The 26,271-nt window shown below is 40.7% G+C and overlaps 1 protein-coding gene across 11 annotated transcripts in view; it reads right to left on the bottom strand.

Annotated features, from left to right (window-relative positions):
* Window positions 1–26,271, bottom strand: part of ZNF280D (zinc finger protein 280D) — a 109,415-nt gene that overhangs the window by 51,332 nt on the left and 31,812 nt on the right. For 8 of the 11 annotated variants that reach the window (XM_019504269.1, XM_019504268.1, XM_019504272.1 and 5 more), the window contains exons 3-7: window positions 16,863–16,928; window positions 16,396–16,766; window positions 11,301–11,418; window positions 2,960–3,127; window positions 390–499 (exon numbers count right to left, since the gene is read on the bottom strand). In XM_019504269.1, the coding sequence (XP_019359814.1) occupies window positions 390–499; window positions 2,960–3,127; window positions 11,301–11,418; window positions 16,396–16,766; window positions 16,863–16,928 (833 nt within the window). Of the gene's footprint in view, window positions 1–389; window positions 500–2,959; window positions 3,128–11,300; window positions 11,419–16,395; window positions 16,767–16,841; window positions 16,929–26,271 lie in introns of those variants that run through there. The other 3 variants (XM_019504274.1, XM_019504270.1, XM_019504273.1) reach the window with 3 other exon arrangements.

The following is a 26,271-nucleotide window of genomic DNA, read 5'->3' on the forward strand; positions in this document are numbered from 1 at the left end:
TCAGGTCCCCCATGACTACCACATCCTTAGCTTTTGCTAAGGATGAGAGTTGAGGATTATCTAATGCCATAATAAGAGATATAAGGCTGTCATAGAAATGGGATACATGTAACTACAAGATTTTAATACAAGATGAAGCATGCACTTTTGAAAAAGATCAGAAACAATGGGAAAAAAGTGAAAATTTCTCTTAATTTGCTCCTTTTTCTATTTTCCCCTCTTCCTTGGGATTGGAAGACATTTTGCAACTCAGAGGTCTGGGCCCTTGGTTAAAATATTAAAAAGATAATCTATCAACTTCTTAAATAAAATATGATGCCCCCTTTCATAACTTTATTTAGTTTCACAAAAGTTTGTAATTATTTTTCAACAACTCAAAAATCTTTTACCTTCATGTGGTTTTTTAAAGGATCCATAAGATTAAAATGAATATTGCACTGTGGACAAGCTCGTGGAAATGGTGCTCCATTTTTAACACTGCTTGATGTAGTGTTAGCATCTGTAAAATGCAAAGAATATTTTATAAATCCATATTCACCATCACAAAATTGATTATAATGAAAATATATCATCCCACAAAACATATAGTTTAAAATAAACAATATTTTAGCTGATGTGGCAGGGGTCGCAATCAATAGGGACTGAATTCCAACTTCCGTTATAATTACACTTCCTTTTTCAAATCCCGTTTGGGTTGAATCTGTTTGGTCAAAGCACATAGGTGAACAACTTGCACAAAATCTTAGGATAAGTCCAAAATCCTACCTAAGAGTGTGTGATCAATGATCTGTTTATTAAAGCCCTAAGAAAAGTCTTTGTCTTCTTTCTGTACCTCATACAACAGCATTTAGGAATTTTCTTTTAATTCTGAAAGCATCAATTCTCAGAAGAACATATACAAAAAGTTATTATATTTCACAGCGCTTGGCACCCTACATCCCACAGAAGTGTGGCTTCAGTGGCAGTCAGCTTCCCCATGCTGCTAGAGCGCCAAGCAGCAGTGGCAGCTGGGTTCTAGCACCTGCCCACATGTCTGACCCAAACTGGCCCTCAGCCTAAAAGGTTGTCAACCACTGTTGTATCAGGATCTGAACACCATTCCACCTGATAATTTCAGAAAGGACTTTTACTGTCTGGTTCTCAACTAGGAGAATATCTTTCTCTCTTGCCAGTCATTGGAACATAGGCCTGTTCAGTTGCATCATTTCCACTGAGCAAAGGTGTCTAGGGGCCTTCTAAAGAGTAAGGCAGTGTCTCATATACCAGTAATGAGCGAGTAGCATTTCTCTTACTGATGTATTAGTTAACAGATAGCAAACAAACTTTATTTAAGCTTTATGATAGCTTATCTTTTGTGATTACTACTTACAACTGGGATCCCAGTTCTCTTGGAGCCACCAAAAATCAGAACCAGGAACATAATGGAGAAAAAAAAATCTCTCTTGTGCATAAGCAGTGCATGGAGGAGTCCATGCTGGGTTATCAATTGAGATGTTACGAAATAAGTAAGGGAGAAGTTTTACATATGGATTATTTGGCATTAAATTGTAGCCTGCCAGACTATAAACAAAAATCAAAAACAGTCAGTATAAATACATCCAACATATAAGTGAATGAGTAAGCATACATTAGTAACCACTTGACAGCTGAGTGGACTATCGGATCATTTCCCCCCCACAATTCGGTCCATGAAGTGACATGGATTTAATGGATTTTCCCTTGAGGACAGCAGTACTTATAAGATTCATAAAATGCAGAAAGTCCTTTTCAGTGGATGATCATTGCAAAAGAACATACCTTAACAAGCCTGCAAATTTTTTCTTTTAGTTTTTATAAAGCATTTTAACAAATTACAGTTAGGGACAAGCCAAGTAAGGAAATTAAGTCTGTAGCAAGACCTGTTGTTCTGTGGTGCCACAGTGCTAGATTGTGAATTTTCTACATTCATACTGAATTACTTCAAGAAACTGTCATAAAACCAGATTTTAACTGAACAGCATAATTATTCTTTACCTACTTGTTTTAATAAAAATAAATCTGAAAAATCTTTCTGTACATTTTAGGCTGCAACTTAATTTTGTTTGCCAAGGATCCAATGTGACCTGGAAGAAATTTTCTTGCTGCAACATTCAGAATTACTGGAACCACCTCTTTCTAGTTGGGGTGAAAAAAAGGCTGTGGACAAGAGTTGCAAATAAGGGGATCATGTAATCACACACAACAGCTCAAAAAGCTACAGGTAGTATGAAAAAAGCTCTTGAAAAGTTCAGCATCCATTTTTACTTTCTTTGGCCAGGAGACTGAGGTGGAAAAATAGCACATCAAGTTCAGGAATCTGTAACCCAAGTGAAATCTAGTTGCTTGGGAAACATCTAGTTATGCACCTATTCTATAATTCTATTTAAAACAGCTAGAATAAGTTAACTCTTTGGGGAAAAGTAGGCTTTTTAAAAATAAACCAACACAACTACTATTAAAACAGAAAAAGGTAAAAAGTAGGGTTTTTTTTTTTAATATCCTGTCCAAATGTCAAATTCTGCAGCTAAGGAGTTCCTGAAATCTTATCAGTCAGTTCCTTTCTATAAACATTCTATGTTAATGTGATGAATTAAGGGGTATTCAACATTAAATAGTCACATCCTCACAACTACTGAACCTTTTTTTCTCGGCTTGTTTTTATAGAGAGAGTTAAAACAAGCTAAATCTGAAGACAACACATACCATAATTTATATAAATTTGTAAGATCTCCATTTGCATTATATATAAATGTTAGAAAAAAAATTTTAACATGAAAAGAGATTTTTTTAAGGAATAAGCACAAGGGTCAGGCAGTGTTACTGAGCTACACAACCTTAACTTCTGAGTGTTGACTGTTTAGCTTTAACATTGCATTAGTACTAGCTTTTTCCATGGAACAAATACATGGATTAACAGCTAGACCATTGTGATCTACCCTACCTTTTGAAGATACATTTTGAGATGGTGTTACTGTTGGAGATTTAACTGAAGGTGATACAGCTGAATTGCTTCCAGCACCAACCTCATTAGGCTTGGCCTTTTTTGGAGTAACATTGTTGCCTTCGGAAGCAGCAGGACGTTTAGATACAAAAACACTCTCATTCAGACCTACAGTGGTTTAAATTAAAGAACCTCAGTTTGTTTGTTTGTTTTTTCACAGCATATTACCAACATCTTACCAATACCTACTCTTTAATGGATGGATAAGCCTAAATAACTATAAAAAACTTGGTTTATACAATAAGCCATTTAGAAAGTAAGAAAATTATGTCTGACCAACAATATTCTGAAGTGAATGCTGTGTAAAGGAGTAAGAAAAGGAAAATGAAGGCCCATTATTTGTAACTCTTCACAAACTCATGCCAGGCTGCCTTTGAAGTTGCTTGTCTTTCTGTTTCCTCTTCACTGGCTTGCTTTTTCATGCTCTCTCACAGTCTAATTATGTGAAAATATCAGTCTTACCCCTGCCATTTAGATCTACCTTTCAAATTCTCCTCAAATGATAAATCTTTCACTCTGTCTTTACTTCCACTGCCTCTCCTCATTTTGTATTCACTTCTGGTTTAATTATATAACTGTAAAACACTGAGGTCTCAGTTAGTATGCAAGGTATTTTATAAAACAGAAGTTACATTATATATAAATTCTAGTAATCCATGAAATGGTGCTGCCCCGGCAAATAAATTCTTATTTACCCTTTTAGATAAACTGAATTAGCTTCCAAATGTTTAGTGAGACCTTGCCGCATACAGCAATTTGCTACTACAATATGGAAACACCAAATACATGTCAGACCAATGACCTGATTTTTGGAGCCACAACAAAAATCTGTGCATCGCTCTCCCAGTAGTATGCTGTGCTAAAAAGAATATACGAGACACTGAATAACAAAACAAATGTTCAGTGCAGATAAACCACTTTGAAAATAGCTGAAACTAGTTTAAAATAAACCTGGGTTGAATGCAGCATCAGACTTAACTGATTTGGCTCAAACCAGTTTATGCAATGTCTGTCCCAGACCCCTTGCTGGTTTAAGATAAACCAAATTCCCCCAGCATCCCAGCATGCTCTCTGGGCTGGGCTGGGCTGGGCTCTCTGCTCCACAGCAGGGCTGATCCCTCCCCTCTGCTCCCTGGCTGAAGATCCAGCAGAGACAGCAGGGTCTGCCTGGCTTCCCCCTGCCCTACCCCCCACACCCCCTCACTGTTTGCTGGATAAGCAGGGATCCCCCACGCCCTACCACAGCACAGATCCCAGGCTCACAGATCCTAGGCATGTGATATGCTAGCTAATGCTGCGCGTGCGTGTGCATCTGTCCAATTGCACTGGGAAAGGCAGACAGAACAGTGACTGCTTACGGCTCTCTGGAGCTAATCAACAGGTCAGCCAGTAAGCTGTTTAAGAACAGTTTGAATTAATGGAGAGAAGCTGTTGTTTTCCTGATGAGGTGATAAACACTGTTATCAGCGCCCTGCTGGCTTGCTTGCTTGCCTGTCAGTTTGCTGCAGACAGTATAAAGAAACAGGGAGGGAGATACAAAAGCTCAGTATCATCAACAGATGCATGCACTGCACACCTCCCCTTGCCTCAGAATGCTAGCAGGGTGCTGAGGTCTGGCAACACTCCAGCCCCTTGAGCAGCCAGCAGGTGCAGGCAGACCTCTCTAATCAAAGCATCCTGCTGGGGCATGACCATGCCCCAACTCTGCTCAGCTCCCTGTGGAAGGGACGAGAGGGCTGCTCTAGCACCCCCTGGCTTCTAGCTTGAGCCACTGCAGGCATGAGCCTGAATTTCCTCAGTCCAGAGAGAATATCTATCCAGTTACAAATGTTTCAGCCTAACAAGGTTAGACTAACCTGCAAAGATTGAATCAATTCAGGCTCAGGCTTTTTGAATGTCTGTCCCTAGCCTGAAGAACTAAGTGGAGAATTATCTTGTAGCCATCCCAGTAAACAAATAATCCAGGAAAAAAAGTGGGCACGATGGAGAATCCCTACATGCCAAGCAGTTCCTGGGTGCAAAACAGCTCCTTGGAATCACTGTTAATTAACAGAATAAGACTTTCACCTGCTAAAAACTATAATGTGGACTGGCCTGAGAGATACCACCACCAGATAAGGAAGCTTAAGAGAAGAACAAAAAATAGACCTTTCCACGTTCTCAAACTTCACTTAGATCATACTTCTTGGGTAGAGTTTAGAATCTGGCAAGCAATACTTGCAAACAAATAAGGGATAGCTATTCATAAGCAAAACCATTACAGAGTTCACTTTCCTATGAAAAAGGGAAATTAAGATTTCACTTTTACATAGTAACATCTACATACACGCTGTAATTTGCAATATAAGCATAGATAACTTGCATTCCATATCATGTTAAAAAATGCAAGACGTATTGCACTAACTATAAAGGTTTCACAAATATAATAGGAATGCTACTGAAAATATTTTAATCCTTGGGAGAATCACCCACAAAGATTTTTCAGTTAATTTTCAGCTTTGTTGTTATTAGACTGTCATTTAACCATCATGAAAAGCCCTGTTTTGCAGTCATACCTTCTAATGATTCAAATGCTGTTTTTTTCCTGAATGTTATAAATTAATGGTATTCAACCTCCAGCTTGCGCAGCCATGTCATCTGAATTGCAGGGCTACCCACAGGTCCAGGAATTAACACTGCCATGTTTCCCCTGCTGCCCAATTTCCAAACACGGGAGCTAGATGGCATGGCTCTGTGCACTGGATCAGTCTGGTGTACAGGGCTGGGGCCATAGGCCCAACACAGTGTGCACCGAGCCAGGGCCATGCACCAGACTGCCTGACTCCACACAGGAATTGGGCCCACAGGTTAATCACAGGCCCTGGATCCAGTCCATAGACCAACCCTGAATCACTCATCCAGACCACTACCCAGAAAATTTGGGCACAACTATTATATGAGAACATGCTGAACACATATTTCTAATGCACACTTCCGTCTAAAGTTATTTAAATGATATCTGGGCAAAATGAGAAATAAGGCATCACTTAAATGACATCTAGGCCAGTGGTTCCCAAACTGTGGTAAGCACATGACCTTCAAGTGGTACGCAGAAGGCTGGGGGCAGGAGCTGCACACACACAGAGCCCAGACGCAACCTGCTGCACACAGCCTTCTGCGCAATGGCTGTACCGCATCCTCCGCCTACCCGGTGGCAGCAGGCACATGGCATCCCGTGCAGCTCTGGAGGCAGCAGTAGCATGGTGCAGAGCACAGGGGCAGCCCACTGCTTCCTGGGGTTCTCTCTCCTCAGCCCGCTTTGCCCTGTCCATGCAGCACAGAGGTGGGGTCCTGTGTGCACTCTGGGGCAGGTGTGCCCCCCAGATCCAGGCAGAGGCAGGCTGTGTGTTGTGTTTTGCACTGTGCTGCTGCTGCCACTGCCTCCGTACCTGAGGGACGCCACGTGTGTCCTGTGTACTGGCCAAGCACATCTGCCTGCCTAGCAGCGGCAGACAAATAGCATCCTGCACACTTCTGAAGGCAGCACCATGTGGTGCAGGGCCCAGTGCGCGGTTCACCTCTGCCCGCGCACCGAACAGGGGCACTTACTCCCCCAAGCCTGCCCTGGGGTGCACGCAGCAGGTGGAGCCCCCCATGTTCCTGGAAAGGTTCCTTTGTGCCGGCCCTGTCATGGCGACAGGGTGAGCCAGCCTAATGGGAGAAAACCCCTGGGGAGCAGTGGGCTGCCGCTGCACTGTGCAGTGCGCTACTGCTGCCTTCTGAGCTGCACAGAATGTCATGTGCCTGCCGCCACTGGGCAGGCAGAGGACACAATGCAGCCAGCACATGGCATCACCCGAGGCTCCTGGGGCAACAGCAGCATGGTGCAGAACCCAGTTTACAGCAGGCAGCCTGCCCCTGCCCCATGCAGAGATTCGGTGGGGGCACCTGCCCCCATGCCTGCCCTGGGATGCGTGCAATGGTGGGGAGCCACACCTCCCCCAGTGTCTCTGGATGAGCCGCCCACTCCTCCATCCCATGATCCACCCCAGCCTCAGGGTTCCATTCACCCCTGCACCTGCTCCATTTCATCCCTCACTGTAGGGACCTTGATCTGCCTCTCTTCCCTGACTTACCTGCTGGGCACTGTGCATCTGTATGTGCGTCTGTCTGTCTGTCTGTCAGTCACTCTCAAGCCACAGCTTGTTTTATGATTACTAAAGGTTTTGATGTTGTTTTAATTCATAGTCTGTTGCCTATGGGTATGAAAAATTTGCTGGTGGTACTTAAGGCTGTATTATTTTAAACTGGTGGTACTCAGTATATTAGAGTTTGGGAACCACTGATCTAGGCTATTCATTGGTAAGTGTTAGGTTTTAGTGCTTCTGTTACTTATACCTTCACTGCTAACCACTTTTGTGTATCGGTTAGCAATGGCTTTTGTGCAGCTGGTACAAGTTTATTCTTTTTTCAGTACCATGGAAGGTATTTGTATAGCAGGCCTATGGAACCATGATTGGCACTATTCTTGTAGGTATAACTAACGGATGCATTTGTGTAACTGGTGTGGCAGACTGAACTGCCTGAGTGGAACTTTCTGCAAGAGTCATGTGCATCAGAAAATTACTTTTAAGCATTTATATAGTTTGTAATAATTCCCACCAATAAGAATATTTAAACACAAATCTTCTGATGCGTTCTGGAACCCTCCCCCCACAAACACATTACTAAAATATTTTGCTATACTCAAAGGCAAAATTTGCAAGCAATTCCAATAATGTTACACATAGGGAACAGGACAGCACAGGCACTGAAGTTGGATTGTTATTTGTGGTTCTGCATTATAAAATTCTAGTATTTTATATTAAGGTGGGGGGTTTTTTTGTATAATACCATTACCCAAATCCAAGGTGACTTCAACTTCCATGCAAACTCCCTGAATTAGATTCTACACATGGAAAATAATATATTTGTTATTAATTTACATGTACTGGAGTCATCTTAAATTCCTCCTCCCATCCCACCACTGCAGCAGGGACAGAAGTAGGGGGCAGGAGGGTGAGCAGGCAGCCAGACCCCTGCCCCATTGCCTGCCCCCTCCTCAATGACTTTCCCCCTGCCACATGTCCCCACCCCCAATGCTGCTGCCCCTATGTGGTGCCTCTGACTCCAGCTCTAAACCAGTGCAATTAATAGGAGCTGCTCTGGTCTCAACTGGACCAGGTCAGGACCAGGGCCAGGGCAGCTCCCCAGATACTGTGCAGTCTTCCTTACCACTCCCCTGACCCCACAGTCTCCCCGACACTCCTCTCCCCTCCCCCTGCAGTCTCCCCTGCGCTTCTCCCCCACACTGTGCAGCCTCTCCCGTGCTTCCCCCCTGCACAGTCTGCCCCACCTCATAAGCCACTTTGAACCACCTCACCCTAGAGCAGGTGGCAGCTCTAGTTCCAGAGCTATATCCAGGGCTGCAGCAGCCATTGGCCTCCATTCCATACTTCAATCCAAGATGAGGCTTCCCTCCCTCCCCATGCTGCATGGGGAAAAGCCCTTGCCTTGGATTCAAGTCAATATGGTTATTAACTTAAAATATCCAAAGCTGTTTGTATCAGTAAATAACAAAATTCAAATGTATACTGAAAAACATTTGCAGCTACACCATGAAAAGTATTTAATCTAAATAATTCAAATACTATACAATAGAGAGTGAAAAAAAGCAACTGGTTTATCTCAGCAGCATGCCAGTTAACAGGACAATTATTAAATGATACAGTCCTATATCCTTCAAACTCTTACAGATATGCTTAACTTTGATTTCAATAAGACTTGTCAAGGTAACAGGGTTAAAGGCACACCTAACAGGTAGCAGGATTGGGCCTATGCCCCTGATTTTAGGAAGCAATTTAGCACAAGTAAATTCCAATTAAGCTGTGCTTAGTGTTTTCCTCAACAGGGATGCCTTCCTGAATTGGGAAATAATGTAGTGGGAGATTAGGGAAGACACTTGTGAAATCTGAACTGCCAATAGTCACCTGATCATAACCACTTTAACAAACCTCTCACAAATACAGCTGAATTCTTCCTTACAACCAGTGATTAAAATAAGTTCTCTCCAATTTACACCAGTCTGAAGGGAGAGTCAACATGACAATCTTAAAACAAAAACAAAAAAACTCCAACCTAGAGTAAGGTAAAAGGCAAAACAATGCAGAAAGGGACATATATTCCTTGATTTTTACAAATACAAACAAATATTTATGTTGGTAACAAGAATGTTTCATTTTTTCTATTTAATATTCATTACCATTACTCAATGATGTTACTATAAACAACTCCAACTTAAACGCATGTTAGTATTAAGTTCTATAATACATGCAACATTACGTTTATAAAAACCCCATGCGAAAGTCTCCTTATTTTCTTCAAGGAAAGGAAAGTACATATCTATGCTTCCCACTGGATAGAATACTTGGTAAACAAAATTAAGTTAAACTTATTCTAGGACTTGAGACACTTAAGTGTAAATTACCTATGACAGGGTAACTTTTTTAAAAACCAATTTATATTAACTCTAGAAAAGGTCATTGTTGTTCATTCTTATCAATTAATATGAAGACACATGATATTTCTAAGTAATTAAATCCTCAAACAAGGCACTTCACTAATTTAATCTATTTCTGATAGGCTGAAAACACAAGGTTCTTTTAAAAGAACCTTGGCAAGCTGATAGAGCTAAATGTTCAAAATTTCCTGCTGTCTCTCCCTCACTTTCATTGAAGATTTTAGTCGCAGGGAGCATTAACAATTCTATGAAATTGACTGCCTATTCCTATCGACTTCTGGGTCTTTATTGCTGCACATACCATTCTCAAAATTAAATCAAGCCAGCTCATTCCTAATTTACTTGTTGTTTGGTTGTCTCCAATAGGATTTTCTTGCTGTATTCTGGACATGCCTACACTGACATTGTGTTGTGAGAGAGCCAGCTGTCTCTCAAAGGCCAAAAGGTAACTTTGTTCCCTATGATTAAGCAGGCAATTTGAAAATTCCTGTTTTAATCTATATGACTTTATAGAGACACGCATACAAATAGCTAGGTAATGAACTGCATGAAAACACCTCAATTCAGAATCCTGGTTGGTGCTGATGCGACAAAACACATAAACATAAGTCGAACTTCTAAATATACAAATAGTCCCACTGACTCTAATGGAATTATTCAGATGCCTAGAGTTCACTGAACATTTTAAGATCAGGCCCTTATCAAAATTACAGAACAAATTACTTATTTCATCTAGAAAAAGTGTGGGGTAAGGTGAGGAAAACTATGTCAATAGTGTGTGTAAAGATATAGGAAAGAGACAGCCTTTTGGGATTGAATGACAAAAGAATAGAAAATGCCTTAATTGCAAGCATGAAACCACCACCACCACCAATGGATTGTTTTAATTCTGTCTTACTCATTTTGCTTCACAACACCTAATTTTATTCTGTTATCTTGTGAAAGGAACAGAAACAATTGCCAAATACAGTTTAGCGGTAATCAAAGTATATCCCATCCATTCACCCACAATGAAACTCCACCTGTGCAGTGACCAGAAAAATGTTAGCCGTCACAAGTGACACTTGAAATTTAAAGTTAAATTTAACACTCAGTATAGTATCCCATAATTAATAATTACAAATACAAATACTATTTAGCCACAATAAGCAGTTTCTGATTCAGCCAATTATGCATCTAAAAATAAATAATTTTCTTAAAAAAAAAAAATTGGTGGCTATAAAACAACAGCTATTCTTTCCCTTCTTGAGTTTCCCAAAATGGATCTCTTTGATCTGTCCACTCCAATTGCTATTTACAGCAATCAGGAAACAAAGAATGACATTTAGGAATCCACTGAGCAGATTCAGGAAGTTCTTTTGGCACTGCTCCATGGCCTCTTACTGGCTGACAGGCACTTTCATTGATGTTAGTCAGAGTGTTGTATTTGCTGCAAGTAAGCCTTCCCCTGCCAAAAAAGTTATTTCCAGTGAGCCTGCAAGTAATTTTTTCATGTAGACAATCAGAAAGCTATATCGGTTAGGTTTACTATATAATGCATCTGAGTTTATAAGTGCAAAACTTTGAAGTGTGATGCTTCGTCGTACTTTCCTGAATAGAAACCAATAATAATCTTATTCATAAAAGACAACAAACTGCACTATCTTCAAAAACCTTTAAGATGATAACTCCAATAGCTGCATGAGAATTACAAGACACTCTACATTTTAATTTTTTGTTTTTAACTTATATATTTATACCCACCTGTTATATTTATTTCTGTTCCACTCTGATAATGTGGAGTTCCTGAGTTCTGTCTCAAGCCAAACAATATCCCTGGCGTATTATTTGGCACAGCTTGGGGAGAACTCATAACATAGCCCTAATTTTCAAAAGAGAAGAGAAAAGTTTGACACTTAAATTTTATAGGGTACTTTAAAAACTGCAGGTGAAAAAAATCAACATAGAAATGCAAGTTGTTTTTGCAGCATCATACATTTGCTTTTTTAAAGTACATATGGATGCAGAGAACACACCTTTTCTAAATAGTGATTTTATAATCGCCATAAATACTAACAATGTAAATCCTGCTGAGAGCTATTTGACCCAACTAATTTGTGGGTAATTTATCTATTCCTGTGCTGTCAGAAAGGCAACAAGGTCTTAAAAATGTACAAACTACTAACTTAGGCAGATTTGATAATCTTTCTAATTAAAGTTGAATTCTCTCTCAAAGCAATGCTTTTTCCCCTTTCTTACTTAAATTCAGACACTTATTAGTTATTTCTGAAGATAGCAAACTGCATTTAAAGAACTGAAATAAAACCCTAGAGCAAGATCAGCTTTTCTTTTTCCCTTCTCCTTTTTTTGGTTTTTTAAAACCTTCTTTTCTCTACTGTGCCTCCTGATCATCCAATAGCACCTGGAACCAATACAAGTCAAGATGCAGAATCTGTAATAACTACTTAGGGTAAAATACAATAGAAAATGCTAATCTATTTTCCAGGGTTTTAAGATTTCATTTAAAATATATGTCCTTCTAGCATCAAACAGAACGTTTCAAAATACAAACCAATTTAACTATTTTTCTGCATACCAATTCAAAAATGTTAAACTTTAAAACACTCATTTTTTTCTAGTGGGTTATTTCTGAAGACCAATGATAACCACTTTTCTCCTAATAATATACAATATGAATCTGAAAAATAAAGTTCTATTGCCATGTCCAGTGTTACTGTTCATTCATGCCTCATTCATCCAAATGGCCATTCTACATAAATTTGAGAATATACACAATTTCCAGAAGGAGCATAATGAATTAACAACATGACAAAGATGAGTTCATTTTTAGTTTTAACTAGAAGATGCTGTAAGAAAAATAGGCCCTGGCAAAATATAATCCCCATCAAGAACTGCCCAATATTATTTCCCTTTCCTCAGCATACCAATTTCATATAAGTATCTGCATTGTTTTTTTACTGCTGGTAGAGACAACTTTTCTTTTACAGAACTAGTTTTTTTAAAGAAGAAGAACGTCAAAAAGCAGTGACAACAACTTGGATTGATAGTGGACTAAATGATAGTAGAATACAATAAGGTAAAATAAGGACACAATTAAGAAGGCTTGCCATAATAAGATCACCACATGAGGTGGTGCTTGACTTGGGTCTCATGTCTTTCCTTCAACAACTTGTGCCAGCACATGTGAAGTGTTGCTAGAAGAATCAATAAATGATGCTTCTATATCTGGGCATCCACTATGAAATTTCAATGGAGTTTTTTTTTCACTGCAGAGAGGAAAAAAAAGTGACCTCTCTTCACTCCCCTCCAATTCGCACTAAGAAACTGAAACACGGATAATAGTAAACGCATTCCCTAAATAACTTTACTGTTTAGTCAAATTATTTCACATTTCAATACAACAAATATCTCATAGATGATCTCCTACTCAAAGCTGTGCCTACCCACACAAAAAAAAGACTACCCCGTAGTGACTATAGCAACCACTGTAATTTGTACTACCAATTTTTACCCACCATGTTGATTAAACTTCTTAGGAGAAAATCTAGTTGACAGTGCTAACACAAGTATGGCAATAGAAGCCTCATCTAGACTAGGGCACTCATCAGTACAAAGATAAATAAGAATGCAACAAAAGAAAAGGATTTTTTCTTGTAAATTCTTTCTGTAATCCCTGCAGGAGTTAAAAAAAGTCTCAAATTTACACAAATCACAAGACATTCCCTCCTCCAATGAGCCTTCTCATCCAATCTTACTAAACTGAGTCTGATCTTTAAGAGCAGCTGAGGATGCAAAGGTTATTTTGGTTTTGTTAAAAGTATTACTAGCAGTTTGAGAAGTTTTAAGAGCGTTATGCCCCATCTGTTATCAATCTAATAGTATTCTTACCCTGCAGTCACTGTTCATGTTAATTTATCCATGGCATCTTTAAGGTAGTTACCCACATACGGCTAGCAGTGTAACTGTGGCAGTATGGAACTCAGCACTAGCTGTAAAACAGGCCAAAAAAGCTAAGAACATTTTCAAGCAGTCAGTCTGTGCTGAATTTTAGGTTGGGATGAAGGACTCTGTATGCTGCCTGTACTGGAAAGAGGATAGACTAAATCATCAGCTAATCCAAAAGCTCCATTTTAAGTCTGGCTTCCTCTGTCCTTACACAAAAGCAAGTAGGGCTGTGCGAAACTGCTGTTTTGTTTCGGTTTCGGATTCAGCGTTTTAGAGGGACAATGATTCATTCTGGTGTTTCAGATCACTGTCCCATTTCTATTTGGCCGAATCTGTTTCAGAGTTTCAATGCTGTTTCAGTGTTTCAGCCATAGGCTATAATAGGGAATCACTAAAATGCATTTAACGTTGTCATTGCTTGCCTGATTCAGGTGAAAATTGCAGGGATGGTAGCCCCTTCTGAGGGCATGAAGCCAGCCAAGTTTCACGGAGATAGGTGCAGGGGTTTTTGTGAAACTATACCTCAAACTGTTCAAAGCAAAACTTGTATTACTTGCCGGCAGTGGCAGCACGCTGTCATCCTGCATGCAGATCCAGGGCCCCATGCCCCCTGAGAGGGCTGTGCCAGACTGCTCCCAGGGACACGGGCCTCCAAATCTATGTGCATGATGACAGCAGGCTGCTCTCCCTTCCCCAAAGCACTGAAATTGGAAGGGACCTCAGGGACAGATCACAGACACTGGCCAACTACAGATGTCAATATCAGAGCAGTCCTCCCACCCCTCTTGCCTCCCTCTTCTTAGTTTCTGTTTCCCTGCAAGCCCAGCTCCGAAACTCCAAAATTTTCTGAAGCGTTTAGGATAGTTTCGTTTCATTTCGGAGATGTTTCGGAGCTTTCCGTTTCCATTCAGATTTGGTGTTTTGGGTGCCAAAACAGGCTGAAACACCTCTGAAATTTCACACGGCCCTAAAAGCAACATTAGTACTATTATATCATGGCTATATTTTATTCTTCTGAACTGTTATTTAATTATTCTGGAGAAAATTCAAGGTGATTTTACTAGGTTAACTGCTATTGAAGATATTTTGTCAGAAAAGAATGTACAAAAAGGTGTACTGATATTTTAGAGCTGTTTGTTCTATTTGCAAGTGTTTTTTCATCCAAATTAGTTCTGTAATCTGATCTGAAGAGATCAGTGTCTTCTAATGTCTTAGAGGCAGCCGCATCTACTGAATGGGCACTTCAAAGTGTGCATTAATAACAAGAGATATGTTAATTATAATGAAAGATTTCAAAGACATCAATAAAAAAAGAAAATAAAGGGTACAACCTAGAGCTGGAATTATGAATGAAAACAGGGCATGATTTGATAATATGAAGTGTATTCTACCTACACACTGCTATGGAATTATTTCAGAATCCCGAAAAAGAAAGACCACACTAACATCTAGAAAAAACATGAAAAACCAACCATAAGGGACATCATAACAAAAAGGAATACTGACGTTGCTATTTACTCCCTACTCACAAGAGTCTTTAAAATGAAGTTAGTGACCTAAAATGACAAGATGGTATTAAAAACAAAACATAAACACAAGGAACTGAAAGATTTAACTATCCAAAACTTACTTCCCAACTCATTTCCATTTACATTGTTCATTTATTTTCAGTTTATTACAGGGTAGTCTAACACTTAAGTGGCCAGGGGCCCCGCATGCATTGCTGCTCCCTCCCTGCCGCACACACAGGGGCTCCCTTCCTCACATACACACTGCATGAGCACAGACATTGCCCCTCAGCCTACCTCCCACTTCGGTACTCTTCCTGCCCCTGAACTGCACAGATGCACAGTGTCCCACCTTACCTTCAGCTGCTCAGTCACAGGCACCCGTTACAGCACACTGTACAGGTGAACAAGGTCACCAACCTGCCCCCCCCCCCGGCACTATGGGCTATGTGGTGCTGCCCAAACTGCCCCATTCCACCCCTTAGGGTTGTGTCAAGCAGCAGAAGCCGAAGTAAGGAAAAGGAGTCCTGAAACTCTGGCTGCTGTTGCTAAACCAAAAGGGCAGTGGTGGTCAGGTGAGAACCCAGGGGCCACATGTTAGCCCTTTGTGGGCCACCAGTTGGACAGTGCTAGCTTAATACATTCATACTAATTAAATTCACACATCTTGCATCCTGAAATACTCTTCAGCAATACAGTTTAAGAATAATAATAGCAAAAGAAAAAATAAACTTTTATGCATTACAAAATAAAGGCATTAGCTCATTTGTAATCTAGCATTATCATATATATATTTGAAATTAATACAAAATTGTGGACATCAATTTAGAGTTTATATCAAAATGAACTACAGCCTCATTTAAATGCCCAGACTATTAGACTATTAGTTTGCTCCCTAAGATATATTCTTATGTTTCTTCAATGTATTCAATCAGGAACTTAGTTTAGTATGCTGCAGAACACTCTACCAAAAAATATTTTAAAAGGAAATTAAAAAATTACATTTCAGAAATAGAACATATGTTCACCGCATCCTATATGAAGAATAAGAATTTTATGGAAGTCCAAAGCCTTACATACATATAGAAGCTTTTACACACAACTGTGTGTGTATTGCTGTATGTAAGTCTGAAAAACTGAAGCTTTAAGTTTCAAGCAAACTAGGCAACTTCAAAACTAAGTGTAGCACAAAGTGAATGGAATATTTAGCTTCTTGGGAGAGAACTTACATATCATAAAAATGTTCCTACAAATGCACTTCAGGGGCTCTAAGTTCTTAAATGATACAACATATAACAAGGAACAATAACTTTCCCAGTTTTGGATGTTACTTATTTAACAGAAATTTAACCTTTAGTAGCTAAAACTATTATATAATATTTTACCTGATTTAATATTACAGGTTGTGTTGTTACTGTAGCCACTGGCCTAGGTACAGGCTGAGTCATTTCAGGAATCGTGGTATTTCTTGATACTGGCTGTGTTGTTACTGGAATCGTTACAGGTCTGCTAACAGGTTGTGATATTCCAGAACTTGATCTAGATATCTGCTGTGTTGATAAACATCCAGTACCAGGTCTCTGCAGTGTTTGTGAGGTTCCTGAAACATTCATTGGTCTAGACAATGGTTGACCTGTCACAGAGCTAGTTGTAGGTCTTGATACAGACTGAAAGACTGAAGAAACAGGCACGGTACCAGGACTGGAGGCAGGAGTCGCATAGTGTTGACTACCAGGCTTGAATGTAGTAACTGTACCTGTTACACAGAATCACATAGTAATTATCATACCATAAATGCAATCATAAGTTTCATTAAGTTTTTCTTAATTACCATATTAGGACAATGTAGTACCTCTACTGGGTGCACCATTCTGCATTCCCGTTCGTGATGAGCTCAGGTTGACTCTGTTCAATATATCTGTTAAAAGTTACATGCGTCTTAATTCCAGTACTGAATTACTAAAAGCTGAACTCAATTTTAATAAAAACAAAAATGAAAAGCAGTAAATACATTTATTTGTTATGCTATCATAAGCCACTAAGAATTGTTCACTTATTAACTGGAATGCCATTTCTAGAATACCTGACAAACCAAGCTGCACACAATCTTTCTTGTACAAACAAGGATCTAAAGATACCTTCTTCTTGCAGTTTTAGTCCCTAACAACCTTATTTACCAAGTCATCTTAAGCTCTAGTTCAAGAAGAAGATCAGAATACACAACTCTCACAAATGGATTTCGTGATTAGCTGTGATGGCTATGAAGACAACAATAACAGCCAGAAATGAATAAATTTATTTCTTATAAAAGTTGCCCAAGTACTGAAATGATTCTATAAAAAGGAAGCAAATTGCCCCCCCAACTAGCTGCTGATTAAACATATTACTCCAAACACAAAGTAACATACAGTAGGAGGAATAATGTGAAGTACGTATTCTAAATTAGCTGCATCAGTTCATCGTTATGGACATCTCAAGGAATATGTTGAATGAGCCATGTTTCTGTATTGTGAGTAAATAAGAATACACAATTTATTTTTGTCATACTATTTTGTATACCTGTCTTGTGCAGACCAAATCTTTGACCGTCATCACAAAGAAATCTTTGATGCAGCTAGAGGCTTTGGTTGGGTTTTTTTTTTAGTCTGGTCCCCTTTTCCATTCTGCTGGATTTTAAGACTTACCAGAATTCCCTGTATTCCAGGTGAACATTCTTATTCCAATGGCTTGACAGTATTTTCTTCTTTATTTCTTATGGCTAATGTGGTCACTCACACAATTATCAGTGATGGCAGGTGTTCTTTTGCATTTGTTTTAACCAGGACAATTACTTCTGCTGTATTGATAAACATCCAGCACCCGGTCTCTGCAGTGTTTGTGAGGTTCCTGAAATATTAATTTGTCTAGGCAATGGCTGACCTGCTACTGACCTAGCTGTAGGACTATATTTTTTAGAACTCTGGTTAACTAAGTACCTTCAAATTATCCCTTCCAATGTGCAGTACTTCTGGTTGGTTAAGAATGGATTTAATTTGCCATTCTATATCCACTGGTACAGAAAAGTCAATTCTCTCCAAGGTTCCCCAAGCTTACCATGATTTGATTGCACTAAATAATTCATTATCTGTAGATTTGACAATGCATCTGTCATTCCAAGATATGAATACATATTTTAATATATTAATTCAAATGCCCAGCTTCTGGATACCTCACTCTTAACCTTTTGCCAAACTGAACATTTACCATTTTTAAACAGAAATTCACCTTTCAACTCATAACTTCCTTTTTGTCTGAACAGTCTTCTTCAGGGAATGTTGTGTAAGGTTTATTGAAAGTCTCAAACTATGGCAGTCATCCCTTCCTTACCCATTACTCAGTTCATATATTCAGAACATTCCAACTAGAGAAGTACCATTCCCCTTATTAGAAGCTGCATTCCTTTGTCTCTATCTCATCACATTAACTTATCTTTACTTTGACTTTCAATTAAATGCTTCAAGCAATTTTTCTAGTATTGAAGACAAGTTTATTACATGTAATGCTTAATACTTTTTCAAACATAATTTGAAGTTTATTGCCCTCCAATACACCAGTAGATTTGAATGAGAAACTGATTATTTTTTGTTGCTGCTAAGTAACTTATACATGCACATTCCTGCAGCAATACAAGTGAGCCAGATAGCCCTATCTGATCCACGATGAACAGCTGGAACACTTTTGCTACACTTGTCCTACTACAGAATCAGGCAGAGGTAACAGTGGCATTGTAACAGCTTGTATTGGTATCCTTTGATACTGATACAACTGTTACATCTGTCTCACACCCAAGCATAACACAAAATCCTTCTCTCCAGAGTGGTCATCCCAATTTTTAAGCCTGTATGCTCATTTCTACTGGTTCAACTAGGATTGGTTTCCATTTTCTGGTAGCGTAAGAGTGATTTAGTAGCTGTGCTGGCCCAAAAATTATGCAAGGGGCAAGGATTTCTTAGGGTGATATCTTTTATTAGACCAACTATGTAGTTGGGATAGTCAGACAAGCTTTCAAATGCAAGACATTTTTCATCAGGTCACTTGTCATTTTCCTTTCCATTTTCTGACAGATACCTGCTTGGCTCAAAAAAGCCCTTAGGACCTCATGTTTTATTCAGTGCTTTCTTTCATCATCTTCTGTTTTTGTTTGGTGTACTGCATACTATGTGCCTCAAATTTTAAATGTAAACAACATGCAAATGGCTGAAGCTACTATGTATTTATTTCTGGCTTACAAGACTTAGCAGTCTTTGCACTCATGGTATTGAAGAACAGCAGTCTCTCTTTTGTTGAGAAAAAAAAAAATCACAGTATATCCTGTCATCAAACTCATGTCTTTATGACTTAATCTGTATCCTTACTGATTCTACCACATGGTCCTCTCCACCCACAACTCTTATCTTATTAATCTAAGAGATCTTTTAAATTTAGCAATTACTTCTTAACTCTTGTGAGGTAACCAGTCTTTCCTTACTGGTTACAAGTACTACTTATGTTATTTTAGCATGTTCCAGTAACATTATTTTGTCAAGTCATCTTCTATTGCCAGGCCTTCCAGTTCCCTTATATATAATACAGGAACTCACACAGGTTTGTGTGAGTGTGTCTGTTGGAGAACCTAGACTGAGCACCTGTTCTCCAGTATTTGTCTGTGATACGTCAACTTTTCCTTTAGTGTTTAGGTGAAGATTTTCCAACATTCGGTCTCTGACATTTGCTTTTACTGTCTTTCCTACAAGTTGCCAGTGTCCAGGTTTAATGCTCATTAGCCCACATCAACCTTTTTCTAGTTTAATTAATTCTCCAAAACTGATGATTTTCTGCACCTCCTTACAAATTCCTATCTGTAAAATGCCAAAGGGACAGAAATATAGGCAGCTGCATTTCACTCAGAGCCTAACTAAAGAGATTCAAAACAGTTTTTTTCTAAGCTACTCTGTGGACTAGCAGACAATACAGCTCAGGCATTTGTGTTTTTCCACTACTTCTGCCACATATTATGACATTATAAAATGCAATCATTCTCTATGCCTTAGTTACCGCATCTGTGAAATGGGAATAAAAAACACTCATCAGCCCCCAAAGGCACTGGACAAGAACCTACCAAATAAAAGCAGCTAAGTAGTGAAAATTCTGACTGGTCAACAGAGAGGCAGGAATCAGGAAATCCTAGGACCCAAATGATTAAATAACCAATTCAGATTAAGAAACACTATTTACTTCAAACAGGACTACTCAAATGAATAACAATTACTTTTAGGATTAAGAGGAGGAGGAAGAGGCTCTGTAGTTATAAACACGTGGTTTGCATACCCATTGGAAAGCAATAACCTTAGCTAAACACTCTGGAACTCAAACCTAGCACTAGCTCAGGCCATCTTTTGAACAACTAGATTGCTTTCTGGCCATCGTAGTTCACAAAGTGTGTTTTTACTTTCAGGCAGTTTGGGGTGCGCGCGCAAGCGCACACACACAATTCACATTCCATGCACTTAAAACATTTATTAGATCATACATGAGACATATTACCAAAAATAATAACATGATCTCAGGATGAACTATTTAAGAGAAAAAAACTCCATGAGAGTCTATTACTGAATCACTTCATAAATCTACCATTTGTAATTTCAGCATGGAACCTTGTTTTCTCACTGCAACTAAATATGATCAAAACTTTATTTTTCAGGTCCTGTAATAGATTAAATATCTTTAAAGTATTTAATAAAAGCCAGAGCTGTCCAACATCACGGCACCAAAGGGTCAAAGACAGCTGGGGTACAGACCTGGGGGCCCACACACCATGGGAGCCACCCCCTGCCCTCTGCCGCATGCAGCCCAGCTTCCCCCTCACCAAACACACAATACAGCATGCACAACCCACCTCCATGACCCCACTCCACCAGATAAGCAGCCCTCCACTCCTGGCCACACACGAGCATCCTGGCTCTCCCTTGCCCCCTCCTAACTGCAAACATTATGCAAGCAGCCCACCTGCAGCACAGGCAGCCTAGCTCCCTCTCTTGTCAAGGTTGCAGCTGAGCTCCATACCCTGCTGGGGGCACAGCACTAGCAGTTCAGCCCCTCTGCACCTCCCTCTCCTAAGAGCAGAGCCAGGAAGCAGAGGCTGAAGGCAGGAGGGGGAGCCTGGAGACCCTGGCAGCCACAAGCACAAGAGCTATGGGTAAAGTGACTGTCAGATGGGAGCCAGTGAGTTGTGTGTTAACGCCTCAAGGGCCACACGTGGCCCACCAAATGAACAACCCTGATCTGAGCAATGAAACATACTGAATACTGTTTTCAAGAAATAACCACTTGTAATCACAGTACTGAAGTCTGCTACCAGTTCCCATCCTGCTTAGTTTTGTGTTCAGCAGTTGGAAAAACGGGGGAAATTATGCAGGAAACCAAACAAAATTTCCATTTACTGTATTAAGTGCTAATCTGGGATGTTAGTCACGGTCCTCCCTTATTCCCCACAACATTCTCTTACAACATGTACAATATTAGCTGCATTAATTGCTGCATTCTGTATCAAAGTGATTGCTTTAACCACAGCTATGTACCTAAAAAAGCATAATCCTTTATGAAAGAGGGAATAAATGTGTCACACTGAGAGCTCTGTTGCTGTTTCACAACGATATTATGTCAAATTTATTTAGTTTACAAAACAGAAAGAGGGATAAGCAAAGGTGTGTTCATTCTGGCTCCCCAATCACCAACACAAAGAAAGTTTTGGAAATTTTAAACTTTATTTTAAACCCCTGTTGATAATGTAAAAGCCAGAAGATGATTAATTCACTCTCTCAGAGATATACTGGTTCTATTTGCCATGTAAGTACATACTACGTTACAAAGGAAATAAATTTATGGGACAGCAAGAAGATACCATATTTACTCAAATACAAGATGAAGCCCCCCCCACCCCCTCTACCAATTAGCATGGGGAAAAAAGCCCTTCATCTTATATTCACATACAAGAAAAGATCATTAAATACACTGTCTACCATTAAACTTCTGCCAAAAGTAGCATGTGCTCAGTAATGTAGACCAAGGATGAAGCTGACTAAACGCAGCCAACACTGAGTGCAATCTGCCACACCACCACCTCTTCTTCAAGTCATGACCAGGCATTATGTTGAATACATTTCAACTTCCTTTTCACTCTCACAGCTGAGCTGTGCCCAAGTCTTTTTTTCTTCACCAGCCTTAAGTCTGGCAAATATCCCCAAATAGGGCCCCAAACAGTTCACCCAGAATCCCTCCGTCACCCCCTCTCTCAGCCTGGTGCATATGATTAATGAGGCCCTGGCCCTCCATGAGGTACAGCCAGACCAGCTTGGCCAGTGCGCCTCATCTGTATATAATTTTTTAAGAGGATCCCAAGACTTGTGATAACACCTAGTCATGAGTGGGGGCTAATTAGTACATGGCTCCTTTGGGGGGGGTGGATCTGGAGTGCACATTAATACACTGAGCAGTGATGAGCTATGGAGTCACCATAGCTTGAAATGCCATTGACTCTGCTAGGGTCCAGCCCAGCTCAGTGAACTGTAGAGTAAATTATGAGCCTTTTGGCTTTACAGGAATATCATGCATAGTTTGTATTATATATGAGTAGATACAGAAGTGCTGCTTAAACGTGTACTTATTTGGTGCCTGTGCTACAACTTGAAGCAGGTTCAAGAAAAAGAGTAAAATTCACCAATTCTGGATGAACCAAGCCTGTGGGTACTATATATGCAAATTACTACAGTGGTGTTTAATACAAAGTCAGTGTTTTCACATTTGTCCCTTGTTTCCACGTGCTTAGGAAGAGCAGGGTCTGACAGTAAGGAGGGGGGAGAAGGGGCTACCTGACCTTCCAGACTTGTTTTCCCTGCTGTAGTAGTGGGAAGGGGACAAATTCAAAGCAAACCTGCAACAAGTAGATTCTATACTTGGAAAATCGTAACAAATTTATAAATTTTCTATAGATAAAATCTAGTTGTGGGGGGAAGGGTATCTTCATCACTACCACTGCCTCTGCTTGCACCTGTGAGGTTTCTGTCCAGGCAGCACTGCTCACCATCGAGGCTTCCACCCAGGTCCAGGTTTGGCGCTGTGGGGACTATGACTTGCAGGTTGCTTCTAGTGATGGCCAAGTGGGGGAATGCCTGTGGTGTGAGCAGTAGGCCTGTGCAAAGAGGTAAGTATTCAATTCGTATTCCGCCAATTCAGAGGGACGCTTTTCACAGACGAGCCTATGAACTTCACTTCATCAACCTCCTAGATACAAGAAACTCATGGACTCTAATATAGACATTGGATTTATGATGCACTATAACCTGCCTGACATCCGACTCCCCAGATACCTCTCCACTTTTACCTGATACATCCCTTCCCGCACCCCCCAAGCCTGTCTCATCCCCTGAGCTGAGCTGATCTGAGCTGCCTGCCTGTTCTCACTCTCACAACTCCACTGCAACCAGTAAGCCTCAGACCTCTCAAAAATCTTACATGTCTGGGCTTTCCCCAGCCAGGACTGTGTGTATGCGCCTTATATGTTGTTTCTATGTCCCTTCCCCAGAGCACTGTGATTGGAAGAGAATTCAGGGAAAGATCAGTCACCGGCCAGCTACAGATGTCAATATCAGAGCAGTCTTCCCCACCCCCTTCTCAGTTTCTGTTTCCTGAATGTCTGCCCTCTGAATCTTTTCCGAATCGATTCAGACCTTTTAATAGGTCTCCCAAGTTGATTCGGATTTAGAGATTCAGCTGCCAAATCAGGGCAAGTCAGCTACCAAAGCTTTGCACAGCCCTAGTGAGTAGTGCCTTCTGGTGGTCTCTTTCAGGGAACAGGCAAGACAGCTACAGGAGGTGGTGATGAGGCTCTGAAGCATTCTCAGTCATGTGGAGTTCATTGATTCAGTGCTAGAGGAGACCTCTGGGACTGTGGAGGAAAAACTGCCAAAGGCAGCACTAGAGTGTGGGGCACTAGAGTGTGGGGAAAGAGATGAGGTCCACCTGAAAAAGAGGAAAGAGCATCTTTGCAGACAGGCTCACTAACCTAGCGAGGAGGGCTTTAAACTAGGTTCGTCAGGGGATGGAAACCAAAGCCTTGAGCTAAGTGAGGAAGTGGGTGACCTGGAGGAACAGCGAGCAGGAAGAAGTGTTCTAATTCTTCCTGAGAAATGAGGGCAATCAACTAGTTACTTTAGATGCCTGTATATGAATGCATAGAGCCTGGGAAACAAGCAGGAAGAATTGGAAGTCCTTGCACAGTCAGAGAGCTATGACATAATTGGAATAACAGAGACTTCATGGGATAGCTTGCATAACTGGAGCACTGTCATGGATTGGTATAAACTGTTCAGGAAGTATAGGCAGGGGAGAAGATGAGAAGGAGTTGCACTTTATGTAAAAGAGCCATATGATTGCTCAGAGCTCCAGTATGAAGCCAGAGTTGGCCTTGTTGAGGGTCTCTGGGTTAGGGTCAGAGGACAGAGAAATAAGAGCAAAGTCATGGTATGGGTCTACTACTGACCACCAGACCAGGAGGAAGTGGTGGATGAGGTTTTCTTCAAACAGCCAGTGGAAATTTCCTGATCATAGCCCCTGGTTCTCATGGGGGGCTTCAATCATCCTGACATCGGCTGGGAGGGCAATATGGCAGTGCACAGGCACTCCAGGAAGTTTCTGAAGTATTGGGGACAACTTCCTGGTGTAAAGGCTGAAGCAGCCAACCAGGGCCTGGAGTCTTCTTGACCTGCTGCCACAAAATAGGGAAGAATTGGTGGGGAATATAATAGTGGATGGCCACTTGGGCAACAGCAACCATAAGATGACTGAGTTTAGGATAATGAGGAAAGAAAGGATGGAGAGCGGCCGAGTAAGGATCATGAACTTCAGAAAAACAGACTTTTGACTCAATCATAGAACTCATGGACAGGATTCCCTGGAAAGCCAGTCTGAGGGGAAGGAGTCCAGAAGAGCTGGCTGTATTTGAAAGAAGTCTTACTGGGAGTGCAGGAACATACCATCCTGATGTGCAAGAAGACTAGCAAGTATGGCAGAAGACCTGCTTAGCTTAGCAGGGAACTCTTCAGTAAACTAAATCACAAAAAGGAAGCTTATAAGAAGTGGAAACTTGAACAGATAACTAGGGAAGAATATAAGAGCATTGCTTGGGCATGCAGGGATGAAGTCAGGAAGGCCAAAGTGCAACTGGATCTGCAGCTACCAAGGGATGTGAAGGGTAACAAGGCCTTCTACAAATATGTCAGTAGCAAGAAGAGGATCAGGGAAAGCATGGGTCCCTTACTGAATGGGGAGGCAACCTTGCGACAGAGGATGCAAAAAAGGCTGAAGTGCTCAATGCCATTTTCACCTCAGTCTTCACAGGCAAGGTCAGCTCCCACAGTACTCCATTGGGCGGCAGAGCTTGGGGAGGTGAACAGACAACAGTGGAGAAAGAACAGGTTACAGACTATTTAGAAAAGCTGGACAGATACAAGTCCATGGGGCCAGATGGGATGCACCTGAGGGTGCCAAGGGAGTTGGCCAATGTAATTGCAGAGCCCCTGGCCATCATCCGTGAAAACTCACGGCTTTCAGGAGAGGTCCCAGATGGTTGGAAAGGGCAAACATAGTACCCATAGTTAAGACAGGGAAAAAGGAGGATCCAGGGAACTACAGACCAGTCAGCCTCGCCTCAGTCCCTGAAAAATCCTGGAGCAGATCCTTAAGGAATCCATTTCTAAGCACTTGGAGGAGAAAAAGGTGATTAGAAACAGTCAGCATGGATTCACCAAGGCCAAGTCAAGCCTGACCAACCTGACTGCCTTCTATGATGAGCTGATGCTTTGTGGATGTGGGGAGACCAGGGGATTTGGTATACTTTGATTTTAGCAACGTTTTTGATAGTCTCACACAACATTCTCACAGGCAAAGCTCAGGAAGTATGGGCTGAATAAATAGACTGTATGGTGGAGAGAAAACTGGTTGGAGCATTGGGGTCAAAGGGTATTATCAACGGCTCAATGTTTAGTTGACAGTTGGTATCAAGAGGAGTGCCCCAGGGGTCAGTCCTGGGGCTGCTTTTGTTCAATATCTTCATCAACAACTTGGAAGATGGCACGGGGTGTATACTCAGCAAGTCTGCAGATGACACTAAGCTGGAGGGAGTAGTAGAGATGCAGGAGGATAGGGCTAGGTCTTGCTGACAGAAAAGTTTTCCAATAGATCTATTT

Source organism: Gavialis gangeticus, unplaced genomic scaffold (genome assembly GCF_001723915.1).
Source record: "Gavialis gangeticus isolate Ggan-Ray unplaced genomic scaffold, GavGan_comp1, whole genome shotgun sequence".
NCBI lineage: Eukaryota > Metazoa > Chordata > Crocodylia > Gavialidae > Gavialis > Gavialis gangeticus.